An 18,503-nucleotide genomic window follows, 5' to 3' on the forward strand; every position below is an offset into this window, starting at 1 on the left:
CTGAACTGCAATATTGCTTCAAAGCCTTGGTTTGCAAAGTTGTCTTCTCACTTTTTAATCTATGTTACTGTTGCTAGCTGAAAGGCACACTTTCTAGAGAGAGTATGATGCAGCAGACGAGCAGTCTCCTTGACAACATCAGTAGTTCTGTTCATAAATCTAGAGCCCAGCACGCTCAGAGACTTGAAGCTCTCACTACAGAAAGAGATACTGCTCAGCAAAAGGTAGGCTTTCTTGGAATCTAGGAATACACTCAATCCTGATATACTCGCCGCTATTATTACACAGTTTCATTTTGTAAGTGCAAGTAAAGAGACTGGTGCAAGTGAAGAGGTGGAAGTAAAACCCGGGAAAACCATAAAAACAGTAGAAATTATATGCTAAATCGGTCTAAACTTCACCCCGTCTACGTCCAAGTAACATGCAGTTTATCACTATCGCCGCCTCTACTTCCAATCTTACGATTTGCTATTTTTAAATTTCCTTTTGTGTTTCTCTAAGCTAAAATAACAATAAAAACATATTTTCTAGTATCATTTTATTTGACATTGAAACAATTTATTTTTGGACATTATGAAAGAGGAATTGTTTGCTCAATCTTTTGGGGAAGACAACTTTTAACTATCTCTGTTAGACATTAAATACAAAAAATCGTTCTAAAATTGACTCTTTGTTGGCAGATAATGTTTAAAATGGTAGACTTAGGGCATCATCATCATGCTCAGTTTGTGTAGGTGGCCCGCAAATGAAGCCTCACATATTCCTTACCAGATCTGTCTATTTCTTCTGTCTTTTTTATATTAGTGGTGATCCGTTTTTCATTCTGCCATATTCTTTTGTGTTAGTCTTACACAGGGTGATGCGACACATGATGGTCTGTTCAATTTCTTGTGCCTGAAGCGATTTGGTTCTACTAGGCATTAGAATGCGCTTTTGATACTCTAATTTTATAACGCTTTATCTTAAGTGATGGATGTACAGTCAACCCTTTGCTTCCAATTGTCTTGACTTACGACTTAATCAAAAGTGATGGATGTACAGTCAACCCTTTGCTTCCAATTGTCTTGACTTACGACTTAATCAAAAGTGATGGATGTACAGTCAACCCTTTGCTTCCAATTGTCTTGACTTACGACTTAATCAAAAGTGATGGATGTACAGTCAACCCTTTACTTCCAATTGTCTTGACTTAGAATTAATCAAAAGTGGTGGATGTACAGTCAACCTTTGCTTCCAATTGTCTTGACTTACGAATTAATCCAAAGTGATGGATGTACAGTCAACCCTCTGCTTCCAATCGTTTTGATTTACGAATTAATCAAAAGTGATAGATGTAAAGTCAACCCTATGCTTCCAATTGTCTTGACTTACGAATTTTTTAATATACGTCATAAATTTCTATCAAAAATTGAAATTGGTTGACTGAAACTTGTTTTCAGTCATTTCTATTTTTAAAATCTTTGTTTGTGATTGGTTCAAAAAATTTTCAACTTCAATTGTAAAACCAATTATGGTCAATATTCTTTTAAAAACTTGCTTTTAATTCATTATAATTTTTAAAAAAATTGTTTTCAAGGCAAATACATAAAATTGAACTCATTGGTTCTAATTTTTTCAAATTTGAAAGTTACAAAAACCTTCTTCGGTTGATGCATTTAGTCTAATCTCAATAATGATGTTTATATTTAAAGTTGGTAAAAGCCATTTTATGGGAATTAGTAATCTAAGCCTAGTTTAAAATTTGGCAGCCATTTTTACTACAGATTGCCTTTCAGCTCCCCTTTTGGCTTTATTAGGTCCAACAACTGGAAATAGAACTCTTGAGACTGCAGAGGGAGGTAGATGAAATGCTCCCGACCCAAGAAGAACTGTTGAGGGTCAAGGTGAGTGCTGCTGTGAGCTTTACAAGCTTTAGGAGACTTTTGGCATGCCTATGGCGTACTTAACCAACATGTAGGCGAGTCCGAACATCTTAGAGAGTAATCATTATTAAGTGTCAACATATTTTGCTTTGCCGATAAAAAATCCAGCTTCTAAAACATTGTTTGGTTGTGGTGAGGGTTGACACGCACCAGCAAGCATCACGATGAAACAACCTCTGTATGACGGTCTTATCTGCCATCTGTAAATTCACATTTGCAAATTACTCGTGTTTTATATAATAATTAGAAATGATTTTATTGTTAGCTCGGGGCTGTAAGCTTTTTTGTATTTTTAGACTGATTAGATGCAGCTCGGATGCTCAGAGCTAATTGAGTGCTCTAAAACAAACAAGCACAAATGATGTTGCTTACAATTGTTCACGCGAGTCGTTAAATGGAGTTGGCGCAAACCTGTAGATGTTTAAAAGGTATAGAATAAAACACCTCACTAATGTAAGGATGCTTTTTCAAGCACGAACTCTTTTGACAAGGAGACCCTTTTGCCATTACTAGCTATTAGAGCTACCGAGACTCGACTGCTTCAAAAACTTGTTCTTTGTCTAAATCATCGCTCGCCGTGTATATACATAATTCCGGTTGAAGACCATCAGCGAAAATCAATGTTTTTGTATTTTTCCTATGCATAAAATTGTTCATTAGACGAATGAAATGTCCAACTGCATGTTTTATCATTTAAAAGAAAGTCGTAGCATGTTCTGTTTTTTTATTCAATTTAGAAACACATTACTGGGCTGTTACAGTCCATAAACAAAATTTGTAATGGTTTCTTTTTCATGATACTCAGGGCATTTTTCCTACGCACTAGTAAGGTAAAGTTTTTTGGCATAGAGTCATGTCTCATTATTAATTGGAGTTAAAATAAAAGAGAACTTATAATCTGTATCTAATACAACACCAAATACCAAAATAATTACGGCGTTAAGGTTTTCATTTTATTCACATATAAATAAATTATGTTCCTTCACAAGCGTTTAAAATGACTTTCAAGGTATGCATTAAATTTTAAAAATTTGATGAAATGAAACAACTGCATGTTTACCATTAATTCAAGACAAAAGCAGATTTTTTTTCCAAGTTATATGGGAGATTATATTACATTTATTCTATTACCACGCTGCCAGCTGAGAGAGTGATTGAAGCAACAAAAGAACTTTTTATGGTCGATATTAACATAATAATATTAATAAAATTTTCTTTGCTTGAAAACTTGCTCTCTTGATTGCAGGCTCAGCTGTCATACATTTTGGTTGTATAAAAAAAAAATTAAAATATGTAACTATTTTAACTCTGTAATGTTTGTATAATAGATATTTTTTGTCTAAAACCCACATAAATGGGAATTTTTAAATAATAAAGTATTACCCATTATGGTTGTTCAAATAGCCATTGCTTGGTAACAGCAAGGCTTGGAAGGTTTCAATGTTGGCAACAATCTGTGCGCTGGATATGGCTGACCATGCCTAATAACACCATGATGATATCTCAGAGGGCTGAGTACGGCTCGCTGTACGTACTAATCTAGCTAGTTTGGATAGGTGGCACTTGAAGGCACTTGACTTCAGTACCACTATCAGCTTGTGACCGCGCGATACGACTCATTCCAGTCTCCAACTTTAAGTGCAGATAGAACCATAAATACGCTGGCAGACTGAGTGCTCTGCTTATAAATGGTAGCAATTTTTGTTTACCGTATATTTTATTTTAATGGACTTGAATTTGTTTATTTTTATGTAATTTATATTTAACAGAAAGTTAGTGATATCTGTGATGATAAAGTCTCAACAGTTTACATCACAGTTCTAAAAAACAAAAGTATTTAGGAAACAGAATGAGAAATTTTTGTAAAATTTTTTGTATAATTGACGACAAGAAATTATAAAAAAAACCTTTGTTTTTTTGTTTTGTTAATTGCAACTAGTTTGTCAGAGCTGAAGGAAAAAAAGCTGACAAAAATCAGATTCCTTTTTGTAGATTTATTATAATCTCACTTAGGATAAGAATATCCATTATGTTTGAATATTTTGCTTCTGCTATGCATAGACACACATTTTTTACAAAACCAAATAATAATTTTTTGCAGTTATTTGGCATAACTCGTTTTGAAGTCTTCCTATCCTTTTTTAAATACTCTAATTTTCAAATGAGCAGATGATGTGTTGAACTGTGCATTTACTTGCCAAGCAGCATGTCTCATGGCGCCTCCAGTCCGCTGTTATTTACCTTTCCTCATTCTTGCTCAGGAGAAAGTAAATATTATTATATTTGGCAAAACGTCACAGCGGTTTATCGTCAGGCAAACATAAATGTTTAGTTACATCTGGTCCACTAGAGCTCAAGCAAACAGTAGGGAAGGCTTGTTTGTGATCGGGCATAGAAGAGGGCAGCCTATGGTGGTGTAATAAATTAAAAAATCTTTTTCCAACTATTTTCAGTTCTGCCTCGGAGTGGCGAGGATGTTTGGCCTCATTTGCTGTTTAAACTCTCGTAGTTATTAGGTCAACATTGCACTAGACAAGCTTTCCCTCTTTTCACGTTACAAGCATTGAAACCTTAAATTCAAAAACTCGTTTTGATTACAAACGTATAATCTGAAACTGCTAAGTAAGCAGAATCAAAATGCTTAAAAATATCTGTTTTGTTAGAATGTAAACTCTATATCAACACGCGGTGTGTTTAGTATAATATTTTAATATTGTCGGTGATATGTTTGTGTGTATTTTTTCTCGACTAACATTTAGATAAGGCCGGTTTACATGGTCGTTCGTGATCAATAAAGCTCCAATATATCCAGTGCTGCGTGTTTGCATAAGGTGAAGCTAAGCTTTTGCTGGCGCCAGGCGTCTGGCCGCTTGACGTTCACAGACCATTGGTAAGATATCTTTCGCCGCGTAGCCCATGATTTCAGCGGTCTTAAATGATGTTGTCTAGGAACAATAGGGCACTGCGTCGACGAGATGCCGACGTTCAGCCATCTTGGCATGATGCATATAATATGTAGGCCTTTTGAAGGGTACCTCGGTGTGAAAGTGATACCTAACTATGCAAACGAGCTATATTGACAAACCTCTCACCTCAGCATTAGCAAATTGACAGAAAATATTAGTATTGTTTATGTGTCAGGCTTTCATCTCCTTATATTCCAGCTAGGCAAACACCGACCTCAATTCAGTTGCTCTACCATCCAATAGCCATATTCAAGGATTATATTCTACGCTTTTCCTATATTTAGAGCCGCTCACGTTTATCGTGTTTAAAACTTGAGTAGTTAATTCTGAAAATTCTCCGCTTGACAAACTTTCTGTTCGGATGTAAGAATAATACCTAAATTTTAGTTTTATGCTCTGTTTAAACAGAACTCAGTCTCATTCGACAATTAGGGGGTGTTGTGCATCCGCCCCTAGAGCTGTTTGTTTGGTATTAAAGTGATGTTATATTGGTTTGGTAAACAGAGGTTTGAATTTATACTACTATCACCTTCGAGTCTCCGTGTATGTCTAATCATCACTGAAGAAGATAAGGAACTAGATCATGCTTACCGCTTTTTTTTAAATAATATTTTAGTGTTTGCTTACAATGGCAGCGATTTATGGTCATCACTGCATGTAAGCTTCATCAAAAACACATATTTCTGTCACCTACATTTCTGTTATAGCTTATTTAATAGCATTTATTTACCTTAATATTTTAGTGGTTTTTATTAGCTTTCATTTTCTATCTTTAAAAAATTATTAATAAGTTTTTGTAATAAAATTATTTTTAAAGAAATAAATAGAAATCTATAAAAATCAAAATGGTTATATTATTGGTGAATTTTAAACAGATAAAATATATTTCCCTAGATACTTGTTCTCACAAAAATTTAACTGTCAAAAAATAGTTTAGCAAATTTAAACTAAAAACATGTAATTATGCAATAAAAATGATGAATTTCATTTTAATTTCAAGTTGGTAAAATTTACTCAACGGAGATATGTAATAAGTGTATTTCCGTCAAATGACATCATTATTTTTCCGCATCATCATTGGCAAACATGTCTTGGTTCGACAACTCAAGCTGTTTGCATTCACCCTAGGTGATTCAAGCGAGTGATTGTCTTTATTGCGATGCCGCACGCACGCAGTTTGAGGGTTTCGGGAGGTTATCAAGGAGCAACGCTGGCAGGCAGGAGATAGTGGTCAGTGCATGATGATAGTAACTAGCCATGCCTAACTACCTTGCAGTTTTGCTATTTAGCGATAATAATTTTTTATCATAATAATACATGCCAAGCCCGTGATTCAGCATCTCTTTCCCTTTCTCGCTCGCGCACACCTGTACATTACAGACAAGCTCATAACTCGCTAACAAACTAATGGAACATGTTACGCTAAAGTTACTTCTACTCAAACTTGAAAATATTTGTTTATTTGAGCCACTTTTTGCATACATCTTATTTTTCAAGTCAAGAAGGAATTGGCCTTCATTTCTATTCATACTCAAGATCAAACTTGACTCGTCAATGTTGAGGCTGAAAATATAATTAAGAAAGAGCGAATAGTAAAGAAGTCTATTACAATACACTAACTCTCCTGGGTATCTCTCCAGAGTCCACCAATTGCACTTGTGTAAACTCCCCACGAGCTAGTTTATCAAACAACTATTACCGGATGGGCAGCCGAGATATTAAATATTAAACGTAGCAACGGTGAAAAGGAAGAATCTCAAAAACTATTATCTATTTTCCAGTTTATAAGCTAGGCGATGGTTAGTTTTGTTATGGACCAGTCATGCAGAGGTGAATTCCTTATTTCTGTAAACAATAGTAATCGTGTGAGATGAGAGTAGCTAGGTAAATAGTTTGAGATGTATTGCTGGAAGTGGGGCAAATAACCTTGACACCTTGACACCGTAATCATTTGTGTATTTGTAAACAGAGAATGTATGCAGATCAAAGATAATTTTATGTGCTCTGCTGAGTTACATCAACTAAATGCTCCTTGTACAAATGTGTACATTTTGTAAAATGCACACATTTGTATAACAAACAAGTGTACACTATCTATTATATTTGTATTACGAATGAAGAAGATGACATTGCGAGCTGTTGACTTACTCGATGTTACTCGGTGCAAATGTTATCTCTGAATACATAGATACATAAACTAGGTAAATTCTCTGGCGAGCTCAGCTCTTCTTAAAAGAGTAGTAGTCGTGTGCAGTCAAACGGCAAATAGATAAACAGATTCTCAACAGGCTGGCAAATATAGAAAAATGGACTTTATCGATCAGAAAACATAATGAGTGTATAATGGAATCACTTGAAACAACAATCTTCATAAAATATTCATAGAGCAAACCATTCAATTGCTTAACGGAATAAAAAGAAAAATATATGAAAACAATATAGTAGATGGAATGTTTAGCCACAGAAGTTTGATAAGAGGCAATACAATGGCTGTCCATTTGCCTCTAGCTAACAAAAGCCCGGTATATGCCATAGAAAATATCTTTACCGGCGCCTTACACAGCCAACAATCATCTTTTTTGCTATGAAAGATGGATGCGTTGTGCGCGGTGAAAGAAGTCGTTCTATCGAATGAATGACCTGCCTCATCTCATTGTTAAATGCCTCATAGCATTTTCTTTACGTCTAAAACATGTTTGTATATTTTACACGTGTTGTCATTATTTTAGGGACATGTTACAAAGACAGCTTATGAAGAAATAACAGTCATGCCATTAGCTCAATGCGTTAATGGCATGTTTTTCTAATGCCTATCATATTTTTTATCATTACACCGCGCTTGTAAAGGTTGTATTGTCGACTACACATTAGCTGGCCTGACAGGCGTGGGAGGCCACCAATCATATTCCTAGTGAATCAATTCTCTCCCTAATCTATGTCAGGTGTTAAAAGCTTCTTTCAATGTCAATCACAATGTCCCATAAGCGAATCTTTTAACAGAGATAATGTTGGTTAGCTAAAATGCTTTTACTAAAATGCCATATCAGTTGTACATTATGGGCAGTTGTTGCCGAATCATAAACTGACTGACTATATGAATATTCTCAGCCTCTTCAGTGTTTCCATTTGGAGGCTGAGCTTATGTGTCAATACTGACTTTGGGAATTGTGATGGCTAGAGTGCCATCTCATATGAGAGTGGGTGTTCCTCAATATTATTGTTAAGGATGCACATAATACCTCCATCTAATTATTCCTTCAAATATTTGCCTATGGCATTGTTATCACATACATGTAGTTAGCGGATAAACACACAGTCCTCTGTCACTCCGAGAAGCCTGTTTGCATTCATGCTTGTCTACAAGGATGTTCGACAAGAACAGAAAAGTTTTGTGAAATGATCTTTACACTCAACTTATTTTTTCAACAAACTTCGACACTCGTGGTTTGTAAGATTTTTTATGTCGTTTACTTATCAGAAAGAAGAAACTTTTTTTGCAAAAATATGTATGTCCAAAATGCCTTTTCGATTCTCTCGCTTAAGACACCAGGAGGTAAACTGGTAAAAATGCGATCTTATCAACGGTGTGGTATTGCATTGATAAATGTTCACCTCAGTCATTGTCCCGCCACAGTCAGCTCTGATAGCGTGGTCTACCCCGGTAGCTCTTCGATTCTAGCTTCAACGGTTTTTTAGAACTTGTCCTCGACTTCATTGAATCTTTGCTAACCGCAGTGTCATCCTACAGGCCATTCGATTGAAGACATTTAGCAATGAATGAATTTTTTGTTCAGCGCTATACTGAATGACACGAGATAACAATAGACTTCTAATCTGTGTGTGAAATAGACTGACAGGTTTTCTGGAAATAAAGTGCTAGATAAACAATGGACACAGCTATCCGGAATATCAACATTTGGGCGTTTTAAAAGATGCTTTGTATTAATTTGAATGAAAATTTGAAAGCTTTACACTATCACCAAGAAAGCCCTTAGTGTGTTCAGCATGCCTTCTCTTACCTTCTGCTATGCTCAAAGAAAGGACCCTTTTTTAGAAATGTTGTCTTAAAATCAATCATGGCTTATTTTATTTTAGGCAAAAATATTTGCAGTTTCTGCATTCTTAATTAACTTTTCACTTTTGGCCATGGTTAAGATTTTTATGATGAGAGCTATCAACTGCTTGAATGGTTTGATTGGTTGGATGTCTATAAGTGTTTTAGATTCAACGATTCCTGTGTGTGACAGATTGGCAACTGGCAATACGATTTGATGATTCCTGTGTGTGACAGTTTGGCAACTGGCTATACGGTCTGATGATTCTTGTGTGTGACAGTTTGACAACTGGCAATACGGTCTGATGATTCCTGTGTGTGACAGTTTGGCAACTGGCAATACGACCTGATGATTCCTGTGTGTGACAGTTTGGCAACTGGCAATACGATCTGATGATTCCTGTGTGTGACAGTTTGGCAACTGGCAATACGATCTGATGATTCCTGTGTGTGACAGTTTGACAACTGGCAATACGGTCTGATGATTCCTGCGTGTGACAGTTTGACAACTGGCAATACGATCTGATGATTTCTGTGTGTGACAGATTGGCAGCTGGCAATACGATCTGATGATTCCTGTGTGTGACAGTTTGACAACTGGCAATACGATCTGATGATTCCTGTGTGTGACAGTTTGACAACTGGCAATACGGTCTGATGATTCCTGTGTGTGACAGTTTGGCAACTGGCAATACGATCTGATGATTCCTGTGTGTGACAGTTTGACAACTGGCAATCTGATCTGATGATTCTTGTGTGTGACAGTTTGGCAACTGGCAATACGATCTGATGATTCCTGTGTGTGACAGTTTGGCAACTGGCAATACGGTCTGATGATTCTTGTGTGTGACAGTTTGACAACTGGCAATACGGTCTGATGATTCCTGTGTGTGACAGTTTGGCAACTGGCAATACGACCTGATGATTCCTGTATGTGTCATTTTGGCAACTGGCAATACGATCTGATGATTTCTGTGTGTGACAGATTGGCAGCTGGCAATACGATCTGATGATTCCTGTGTGTGACAGTTTGACAACTGGCAATACGATCTGATGATTTCTGTGTGTGACAGATTGGCAGCTGGCAATACGATCTGATGATTCCTGTGTGTGACAGTTTGACAACTGGCAATACGATCTGATGATTCCTGTGTGTGACAGTTTGACAACTGGCAATACGATCTGATGATTCCTGTGTGTGACAGTTTGGCAACTGGCAATACGATCTGATGATTTCTGTATGTGACAGTTTGGCAACTGGCAATACGATCTGATGATTTCTGTATGTGACAGTTTGGCAACTGGCAATACGATCTGATGATTCCTGTGTGTGACAGTTTGGCAACTGGCAATACGGTCTGATGATTCCTGTGTGTGACAGTTTGGCAACTGGCAATTAGCTACTTGTAACATTGTTGTTTGTCAATAGACTTGGGTAGTCGTAATTTTACTCATTTAAGAGTAACTTTCAGATTTACCCCAACTTGTTTTGCTATAAAATATAACATCAATATTATCGGTCTACTTACTTTGCAGCGCCAGCTGTCAACCACTCAGGAGGAAAGAAACTTGTCATTGAGCAAACTGCGAACATTAGAGGAAGAAAATGGTAACTTAAAGATATACTACGGGTTTGTATTCCAACATTCTAACCAGTATTATATAACCTCAGTTCCTCATTTACTCTGCCGAGGATTTTATGAGGGCTTGCTTTCTCACCTCGGATCCACAAGCTGAAAAATGTTGAGTTAATTCTATTTGGTGCACTCGCATATTTGTGTACTTGATGATTTTGGTATTTGGTAATTTTTACAATTTATTGATTACCATATGTAATATTTTATATTACGTGTTGAGTAGATCTGTAGGGATCTTTATAAGGCGGTCCGGTACAATATTCTTTTTGTAGTTTGTTATCGTAAAAGGAATGTCACTCAGTGATGATAGAATCTAAATTATGATAATGCTTGTATATCCGATTATAAGTTGTTTAGGAGTTGTGTTTCATGCGCGCAATGTGTTTCCTTGTAATTTGATCAGCATCATGACTTCTTTCCTGTTTGGCTACTGCAATGATTTTAAGGGTTTCTGTGATTACTATTGGTTGGTGAACTTGCTACACAGAAATACTATGTAATTGTAGTCTGCATAAGTCACTGTCAAAAGAGCAGAGTTGGAAGGAACAGTATAACAATTCCCTGAACCAGATGCAGGAGTTGATCGCGCAGAGAGATGGAAATGTACTGGATGCACAAAAGCAGACAAACAGGCTGCAGGATATAATTCGAGATTTGAGTGAAGAGAGAGACATGTTGAGTCAGCAGATGGAGAAACTGCAGGCTACTGAGACAGAGCACCAGAGAACGAATGAAAAGTGTGTGGACTTCATTCTGAGTATTTAGGTCCTCATAACAAAAGTGTGTGGACTTCAGTCTGAGTATTTAGGTCCTCGTAACAAAAGTGTTTGGACTTCAGTCTGAGTATTTAGGTCCTCATAACAAAAGTGTGTGGACTTCAGTCTGAGTATTTAGGTCCTCATAATAAAAGTGTGTGGACTTCAGTCTGAGTATTTAGGTCCTCATAACAAAAGCGTGCGGACTTCAGTCTGAGTATTTAGGTCCTCATAACAAAAGTGAGTGGACTTCAGTCTGAGTATTTAGGTCCTCATAACAAAAGCGTGTGGACTTCATTCTGAGTATTTCGGTCCTTATAACAAAAGCGTGTGGACTTCAGTCTGAGTATTTGGGTCCTCATAATAAAAGTGTGTGGACTTCAGTCTGAGTATTTAGGTCCTCATAACAAAAGTGTGTGGACTTCAGTCTGAGTATTTAGGTCCTCATTACAAAAGTGTGTGGACTTCAGTCTGAGTATTTAGGTCCTCATAACAAAAGTCACATAGCTACCATTTTTAGCATGCGTTTGTAAAGCTTTGTGAATTTGCATATTCAAGCGCGGATGACTCGTGTTTCCGTGTTTCAAACAGGCAGACAAACAGACAGACAGAATGCAGACTGGCATTAGAGTGTTTAATAAATAACGTATTTGCATAAAAACACAGAATTCATAAAATTGACTTCGAGGCTCTGCCACTCTGGCAGTAGATGTAAATGGAAAATCTATCTACACTTGCTAACTACAATAGCTTTTTATAGCTCTATTGTAGCTATATAGCTTTATTGTAGCTGCAGTGCAATTGTAGCTCAAATAGTTGCTGTTCTGTACTTTACATATAAAGTAAACTTCCAAACCTAAATATTGTTCAGAATTTATAATACTTTTTAACTCCTGTATGATTTATAAATAACTTTTGACTAACAACTCAGTAAACAGTAGCAAACAAGAGGATAATAAAGGTTGAACAAGTGCTACGTACGTTTTTCCTTGTCAGAAACTCTTGAGCTGTTTAGATCATTGGAGAGGCAAAAAAGATGTGTATTTAATTGTTTACTCGTGATTATTGTTTTTTATAAATATTTCATTCGTTGTCATATGAAAGTGTATACTTTAGACTTCAACGACATGTGAGTGTACTGCAGAAGAAGTTAAAGAAGATTTCACAGGTCGATCATGGGACGGTGTAACGCGTCTCTACATATCTTCAGTAGGATCTAGGGCTTTAATGGACACTGTTTTATACCGAGCATCAAGGTCTCGCGATATATATCTGCTATCCAGTCAGGCTTCTTCCTCGGAGGACGGAATTGTATTTCTCATGAATTATTTGCGCCTTCAGTTGGTAATCACAGAGCACATAGAGGATATATATAGCATATCATATAGAGGACAAATACGTGATATTACTGAAGAATTACATGGATATGCATAGATAAGTTTCTCTCCGTTTCTAGACATAAATATGCAAGCTTTCATAAAACCTTGAATCTCCGGAGCCTCGGTGTGATGTATCTTGTAGGCCATAGCTTGACTGCTCAACTCTCTTTCTTAGCAATGTATGTGAGCAACTGCCAACTGCCAGTAAATTATGCATTTATGCTATGAAAATGTTTGCCTGATTTTTATAAATGAATTATGATATTTGTCATTTAATTAGGTAAGTGAGGATATTTATATTTGTCTGATTTTGCCAAATAAAATAATCAATTATAAATTGATAGATGTGATTGCAAAATATGTTATAACATTTTTTATAACTGCCAAAGTTTAAATTTTTTAAATACTTTTCAAGTAAATTTTAAAAAAAAGTGAAACGTTGATTAACAATGCAGTTTTAGCTGGTATTATGACATAATAATTTGAATTGGATTAGCCTTTTAAACTGTGACAGAAAAGGACATAATGACATGGACAAAAACAATGACAACTGCTCTGTCAATGAAGGCATGGACGAAATTATAACATGGAGGAAAAGTCAGATATTTTAGTATAATATTTGCATGTCTAGCTAATTAAAACTAGTTCAGTGTTCATTTTAATATAATCATAGCCAATAAGAATGCAATATGCACCTCATTACTGGCTTAGAAAGCCCCAAGTTATGGCTTTTTACTCATAACTTTAAATGTAATTTAATAAGACATACTGACACCGAAATTCAACAAAAATTTTTCACCGTTAATGATTCAATCATATTAAATGAACTAATGAAATTCACTGTGATATAAATTTAATTTTATTAAATGAAATTTGATGCGTAACGCATCAAATTTAATAACGTATCATGAAGTTGTGAGTATGGAATAAATAATCTTTAATTAATTTTGTGTATCAACAAAAATGCTATAAAATTAATATTAGCTACAGCCTGTAATCAGCTTAATACACAAACAAGCTATACTCTTTTATAATGGCATCCATGAAACGTTTCAAAAGCATCATTATCTGATACTATTTGATGACTCCATCTCCCTGAAATTTTTCTTTTAACAGGTAATATGTGATCGGTGTTGGCAAACTTCCTGACAAATATAAGATCATATAACACATTGTTAAACTGGAATGTTTCTGGGCGTGATGGTGTTGCCATGCAGCGCCCTGGTGTGAAATGGATGGGGGTATAGAATTACACGATTCTTTTGTTACGGTCTCATGGTGCTGCAGTTGGGCTTACATCGAAAGCCGATGAGTAAACACTGAGATGGTAAGCCTTGTGCGCTTTCTATGGTGTCCAAGACTCGGGCAGCGAGGCAGCGCAGACATACGATATCCACTCATAGTCGTAGCGGCCCTTGATAGTACAATAGAAAAGGTTAAGTGGCCCATATAAAGCCTATCAATGAAAACTGAGGCCTCGCCCTACAATGTTGCTGTTATTTTACATCGGATCTGCAGAATCTATTTGTATAACACATTATTTTAGTGGCAATAAAAGGAAAATTTGTCAATTGATAATGTCAACATTGCATTTTTTTCTTTTAGCTAGTAAAACAGTTAATTTTCAATAGCAATAGTTTTTTATTCTTGAAGATTAATGTATAAAGTTAAAACAAAAAAATACAAAATATGTCATGTAATAAAAATATTTTTAGTATTGACAGATTTAAAACTGGTTGAAAGGTTAACCACCTGACTTAAACACCGAGTATTATTAAAAACCTATTAGCTAAAGTCTTCGAATTTAGTTTTCTTGTAGACAAGTATGAAATATTGCATGTGGGTGATGAGGGTTTTTTAAAAAGCATCTGGGTGTATGGTGAGTCAGAGATTGGCATCCTGACATTTTACCATTTTGGTGGGGAGGGAACTTCACATATGGGCTGATAGGAGACCAAACTTTGTTATTATTTTTTAACCAACAGAGGGTAAGCATGTTGGCAGCAGAAGCAGATGTTGGCAGCAGAAGGGTATTTAGCAACAAGTAACTGGAATATTACCCTTAGTTATATGAATAACTAGGGGTAAAATAATAACTGCTAAAAAGTTCAACTATCATTCCACAACAAAGCATTTCTCTTGTTTACTGGTATAATTCAAAGATGCCCTCACAAGCTCTCCCACGCAGCTGTCAAATAAAAGAGAAAGTGTCATGAATGGCACAGCTGACAGGCGTGTGTAACTTGAGGATCCAGCGAGAATCCATCTAACTTTATACCGTTTCAACATTCTTATCTTATTTCGGTGTCAGCAGAATAATAGCTGTTTTAAACAAGCGCATGGCTAAAGTGATGACTCACTCTACCCCACTGTACCGGTAGAAATATTACACCATGTTTGAGCATTATTGTCAAATACTGAAGCATTGTTGTCAAATACTAGTTAAACGGAAGAGTCACCTTCACCAGTGTTTCATTCACAAGCGTGTAGAAAGCTTGTTAATACGCAGGCTGTAAGACAACATACATGTACGTAAGACAACATACGCCATTTGTTTGTCGAAAGGATGACTCAAGAATTAAGCGAACATCAAGTGTGTCAGGGTAGCCTCTGAAGAGCTGCTGTTTAGTTTCAACGAACGCGAAGTTTAATGACAAGGCAAACGTAAACTGGAAAGTCGGAAGCTTCATGAGCAACTAAAACAAAAAACTTTTAAGTAAACAGCTTCGAGCATGTTCCATCTAGCTCAGGCTGCAGCTAAAAAGTACTGGTGTAATTAAATGATTTACTGGTAACAAATACAAATGTTGGGTGCTTAATATTTGACCATCACGTGATTCACTTTCTAGAGTAAAACTAAGAAATACTTGGAATGATGTAACTTAATCAAAAGAGCAGCTACTTTTGATAATTAAATAATTACGTATTTGCTAAAAGTACTTTGGATTTGAACTTCTATGGCTATTGATAATGACTTCAGTTGCTTCAGTCCAGGTATGCACACTTCGGTTGTCTCAGTTCAGGTATGCACACTTCAGTTGCTTCAGTTCAGGCATGCACACTTCAGGTATGCACACTTCAGGTATGCACACTTCAGTTGCTTCAGTTCAGGTATGCACACTCAGGTATGCACACTTCAGTTGCTTCAGTTCAGGTATGCACACTCAGGTATGCACACTTCAGTTGCTTCAAAAGCTTTAGTTTGCTTGTAACCTAATCATTTATTAACACTTACTTTTAAAGGTTGACTTGCAACGAAATTCACGTTACAGTTATTTGGTAGCAAAAGATTCACCATGTCATACTCTGCTGTGTGGTAGGTGCAAAATATGTGGAAATGTGATTACAAGCTCTTAAAAGCTAAAAAGGGAACAGTTAGTCGCCGCCGTCACTAAACCGCCCGATATTGGAATCAGTTTATTTCTTTGACGTAGTCAATCCATTTGATTATTGTTTTGACACGAGATGTTATCACGTGAATTGAAAGGCCAACAAAAGGCTCAATATAAAACCTTTCAAATTTTTACGGTAGGTTTTGAGACATCAGTACTCAAAATGACAGCATTACGATGATGATGAAATAGATGCATGAGGACAATAGACATGGTTTTGTTGAATGCGACAAGTATATTTGTGAAAATATTTCGACGAATGAGGTTGCATGAAAGTGTAAACAGAAGCCATGGTGTTCAGCTACGGCCCATTTGAGCCGTTTTGGAAAGCGATTCTGATTTATGGCAGTTTTGTGATGGCGGCAATTAACTGTTCGTTTTTGAGCTTTTAAGAGCTTGTAATCACATTTTCACATATTTTGCACCTACAACACAACAGAGTAAGACATGGTGAATCTTTTCATACCAAATAACTGTAATGTGAATTTTGTTGCGAGTCAACTTTTAAAGTCAGATCCAAAGTTAGACAAAAAGTAATTGTACGGTTTTATTGTTCTCATTAAGGTTAGATACGGATATCAACTCTCGTTATGTTGAATGCTGAATGATTAATACCTACCAATATAACCAATATCAACTGTCGTTATGTTGAATGCTGAATGATTAATACCTACCAATATAACCAATATCAACTGTCGTTATGTTGAATGCTGAATGGTTAATACCTACCAATATAACCAATATTAACTCTCGTTATGTTGAATGCTGAATGATTAATACCCACCAATATAACCAATATCAACTCTCGTTATGTTGAATGCTGAATGATTAATACCTACCAATATAACCAATATTAACTCTCGTTATGTTGAATGCTGAATGATTAATACCTACCAATATAACCAATATCAACTCTCGTTATGTTGAATGCTGAATGATTAATACCTACCAATATAACCAATATCAACTCTCGTTATGTTGAATGCTGAATGATTAATACCTACCAATATAACCAATATCAACTCTCGTTATGTTGAATGCTGAATGATTAATACCCACCAATATAACCAATATCAACTCTCGTTATGTTGAATGCTGAATGATTAATACCTACCAATATAACCAATATCAACTCTCGTTATGTTGAATGCTGAATGATTAATACCTACCAATATAACCAATATCAACTCTCGTTATGTTGAATGCTGAATGATTAATACCCACCAATATAACCAATATCAACTCTCGTTATGTTGAATGCTGAATGATTAATACCCACCAATATAACCAATATCAACTCTCGTTATGTTGAATGCTGAATGATTAATACCTACCAATATAACCAATATCAACTCTCGTTATGTTGAATGCTGAATGATTAATACCCACCAATATAACCAATATCAACTCTCGTTATGTTGAATGCTGAATGATTAATACCTACCAATATAACCAATATCAACTCTCGTTATGTTGAATGCTGAATGATTAATACCTACCAATATAACCAATATCAACTGTCGTTATGTTGAATGCTGAATGATTAATACCTACCAATATAACCAATATCAACTGTCGTTATGTTGAATGCTGAATGATTAATACCCACCAATATAACCAATATCAACTCTCGTTATGTTGAATGCTGAATGATTAATACCTACCAATATAACCAATATCAACTCTCGTTATGTTGAATGCTGAATGATTTATACCCACCAATATAACTACTTTGTAAACATTTACAACCAAAATCTAGTTTTAGACAGCCTCCTTAAGCGATTATTGTGAATATAGAGATAGTTATAGCTGTTTCGCCCGAGTTATGACCTCGCTGATACGCTAGCAATCCAACTTTGAAGAGCTCCTGGTCTTTGCTGGGCCAATGCTTCTCTGATTCTTGCCACCCTCCAATTTTCGCTTCAACTCTTTAGAACACGATTTACTGATCCTCCATTTTAATAGCCAAAAAGTGTTTCTTGAACTTTTTATACAGTTTATACTGTAATATATACGGTATAAGTTGTATATACAGTATATACAAACATACAGTAATATACAGTATTACTGTAACTTACTGTATATTACTGTAACTTACCGTATATTACTGTAACTTACCGTCTATTACTGTAACTTACTGTATATTACTGTAACTTACTGTATATTACTGTAACTTACTGTATATTACTGTAACTTACCGTATATTACTGTAACTTACCGTATATTACTGCAACTTACCGTATATTACTATAACTTACTGTATATTACTGTAACTTACTGTATATTACTGTATATTACTGTAACTTACTGTATATTAAATAATACTTGAACAAATATTTTAGTTTAAATTGTAACATTCATAAAACCTACAGAATGTCTGGTCTAAAGTGTGTGTGAT

The 18,503-nt window shown here is 35.7% G+C and overlaps 1 protein-coding gene across 1 annotated transcript in view; it reads left to right on the top strand.

Annotated features, from left to right (window-relative positions):
- LOC137400720 (mirror-image polydactyly gene 1 protein-like) overlaps positions 1-12,948 on the top strand; it is a 33,031-nt gene extending 20,083 nt beyond the window's left edge. Inside the window, exons 9-13 of the mRNA XM_068087054.1 lie at positions 78-224; positions 1,797-1,883; positions 10,479-10,573; positions 11,086-11,316; positions 12,451-12,948. Of these exons, the coding sequence (XP_067943155.1) occupies positions 78-224; positions 1,797-1,883; positions 10,479-10,573; positions 11,086-11,316; positions 12,451-12,523 (633 nt within the window). The 3' untranslated portion in view covers positions 12,524-12,948. The remainder of the gene's footprint in view (positions 1-77; positions 225-1,796; positions 1,884-10,478; positions 10,574-11,085; positions 11,317-12,450) is intronic.
- Positions 12,949-18,503: the final 5,555 nt, after the last annotated feature.

Source organism: Watersipora subatra, chromosome 7, assembly GCF_963576615.1.
Source record: "Watersipora subatra chromosome 7, tzWatSuba1.1, whole genome shotgun sequence".
Classification (NCBI taxonomy): Eukaryota; Metazoa; Bryozoa; class Gymnolaemata; order Cheilostomatida; family Watersiporidae; genus Watersipora; species Watersipora subatra.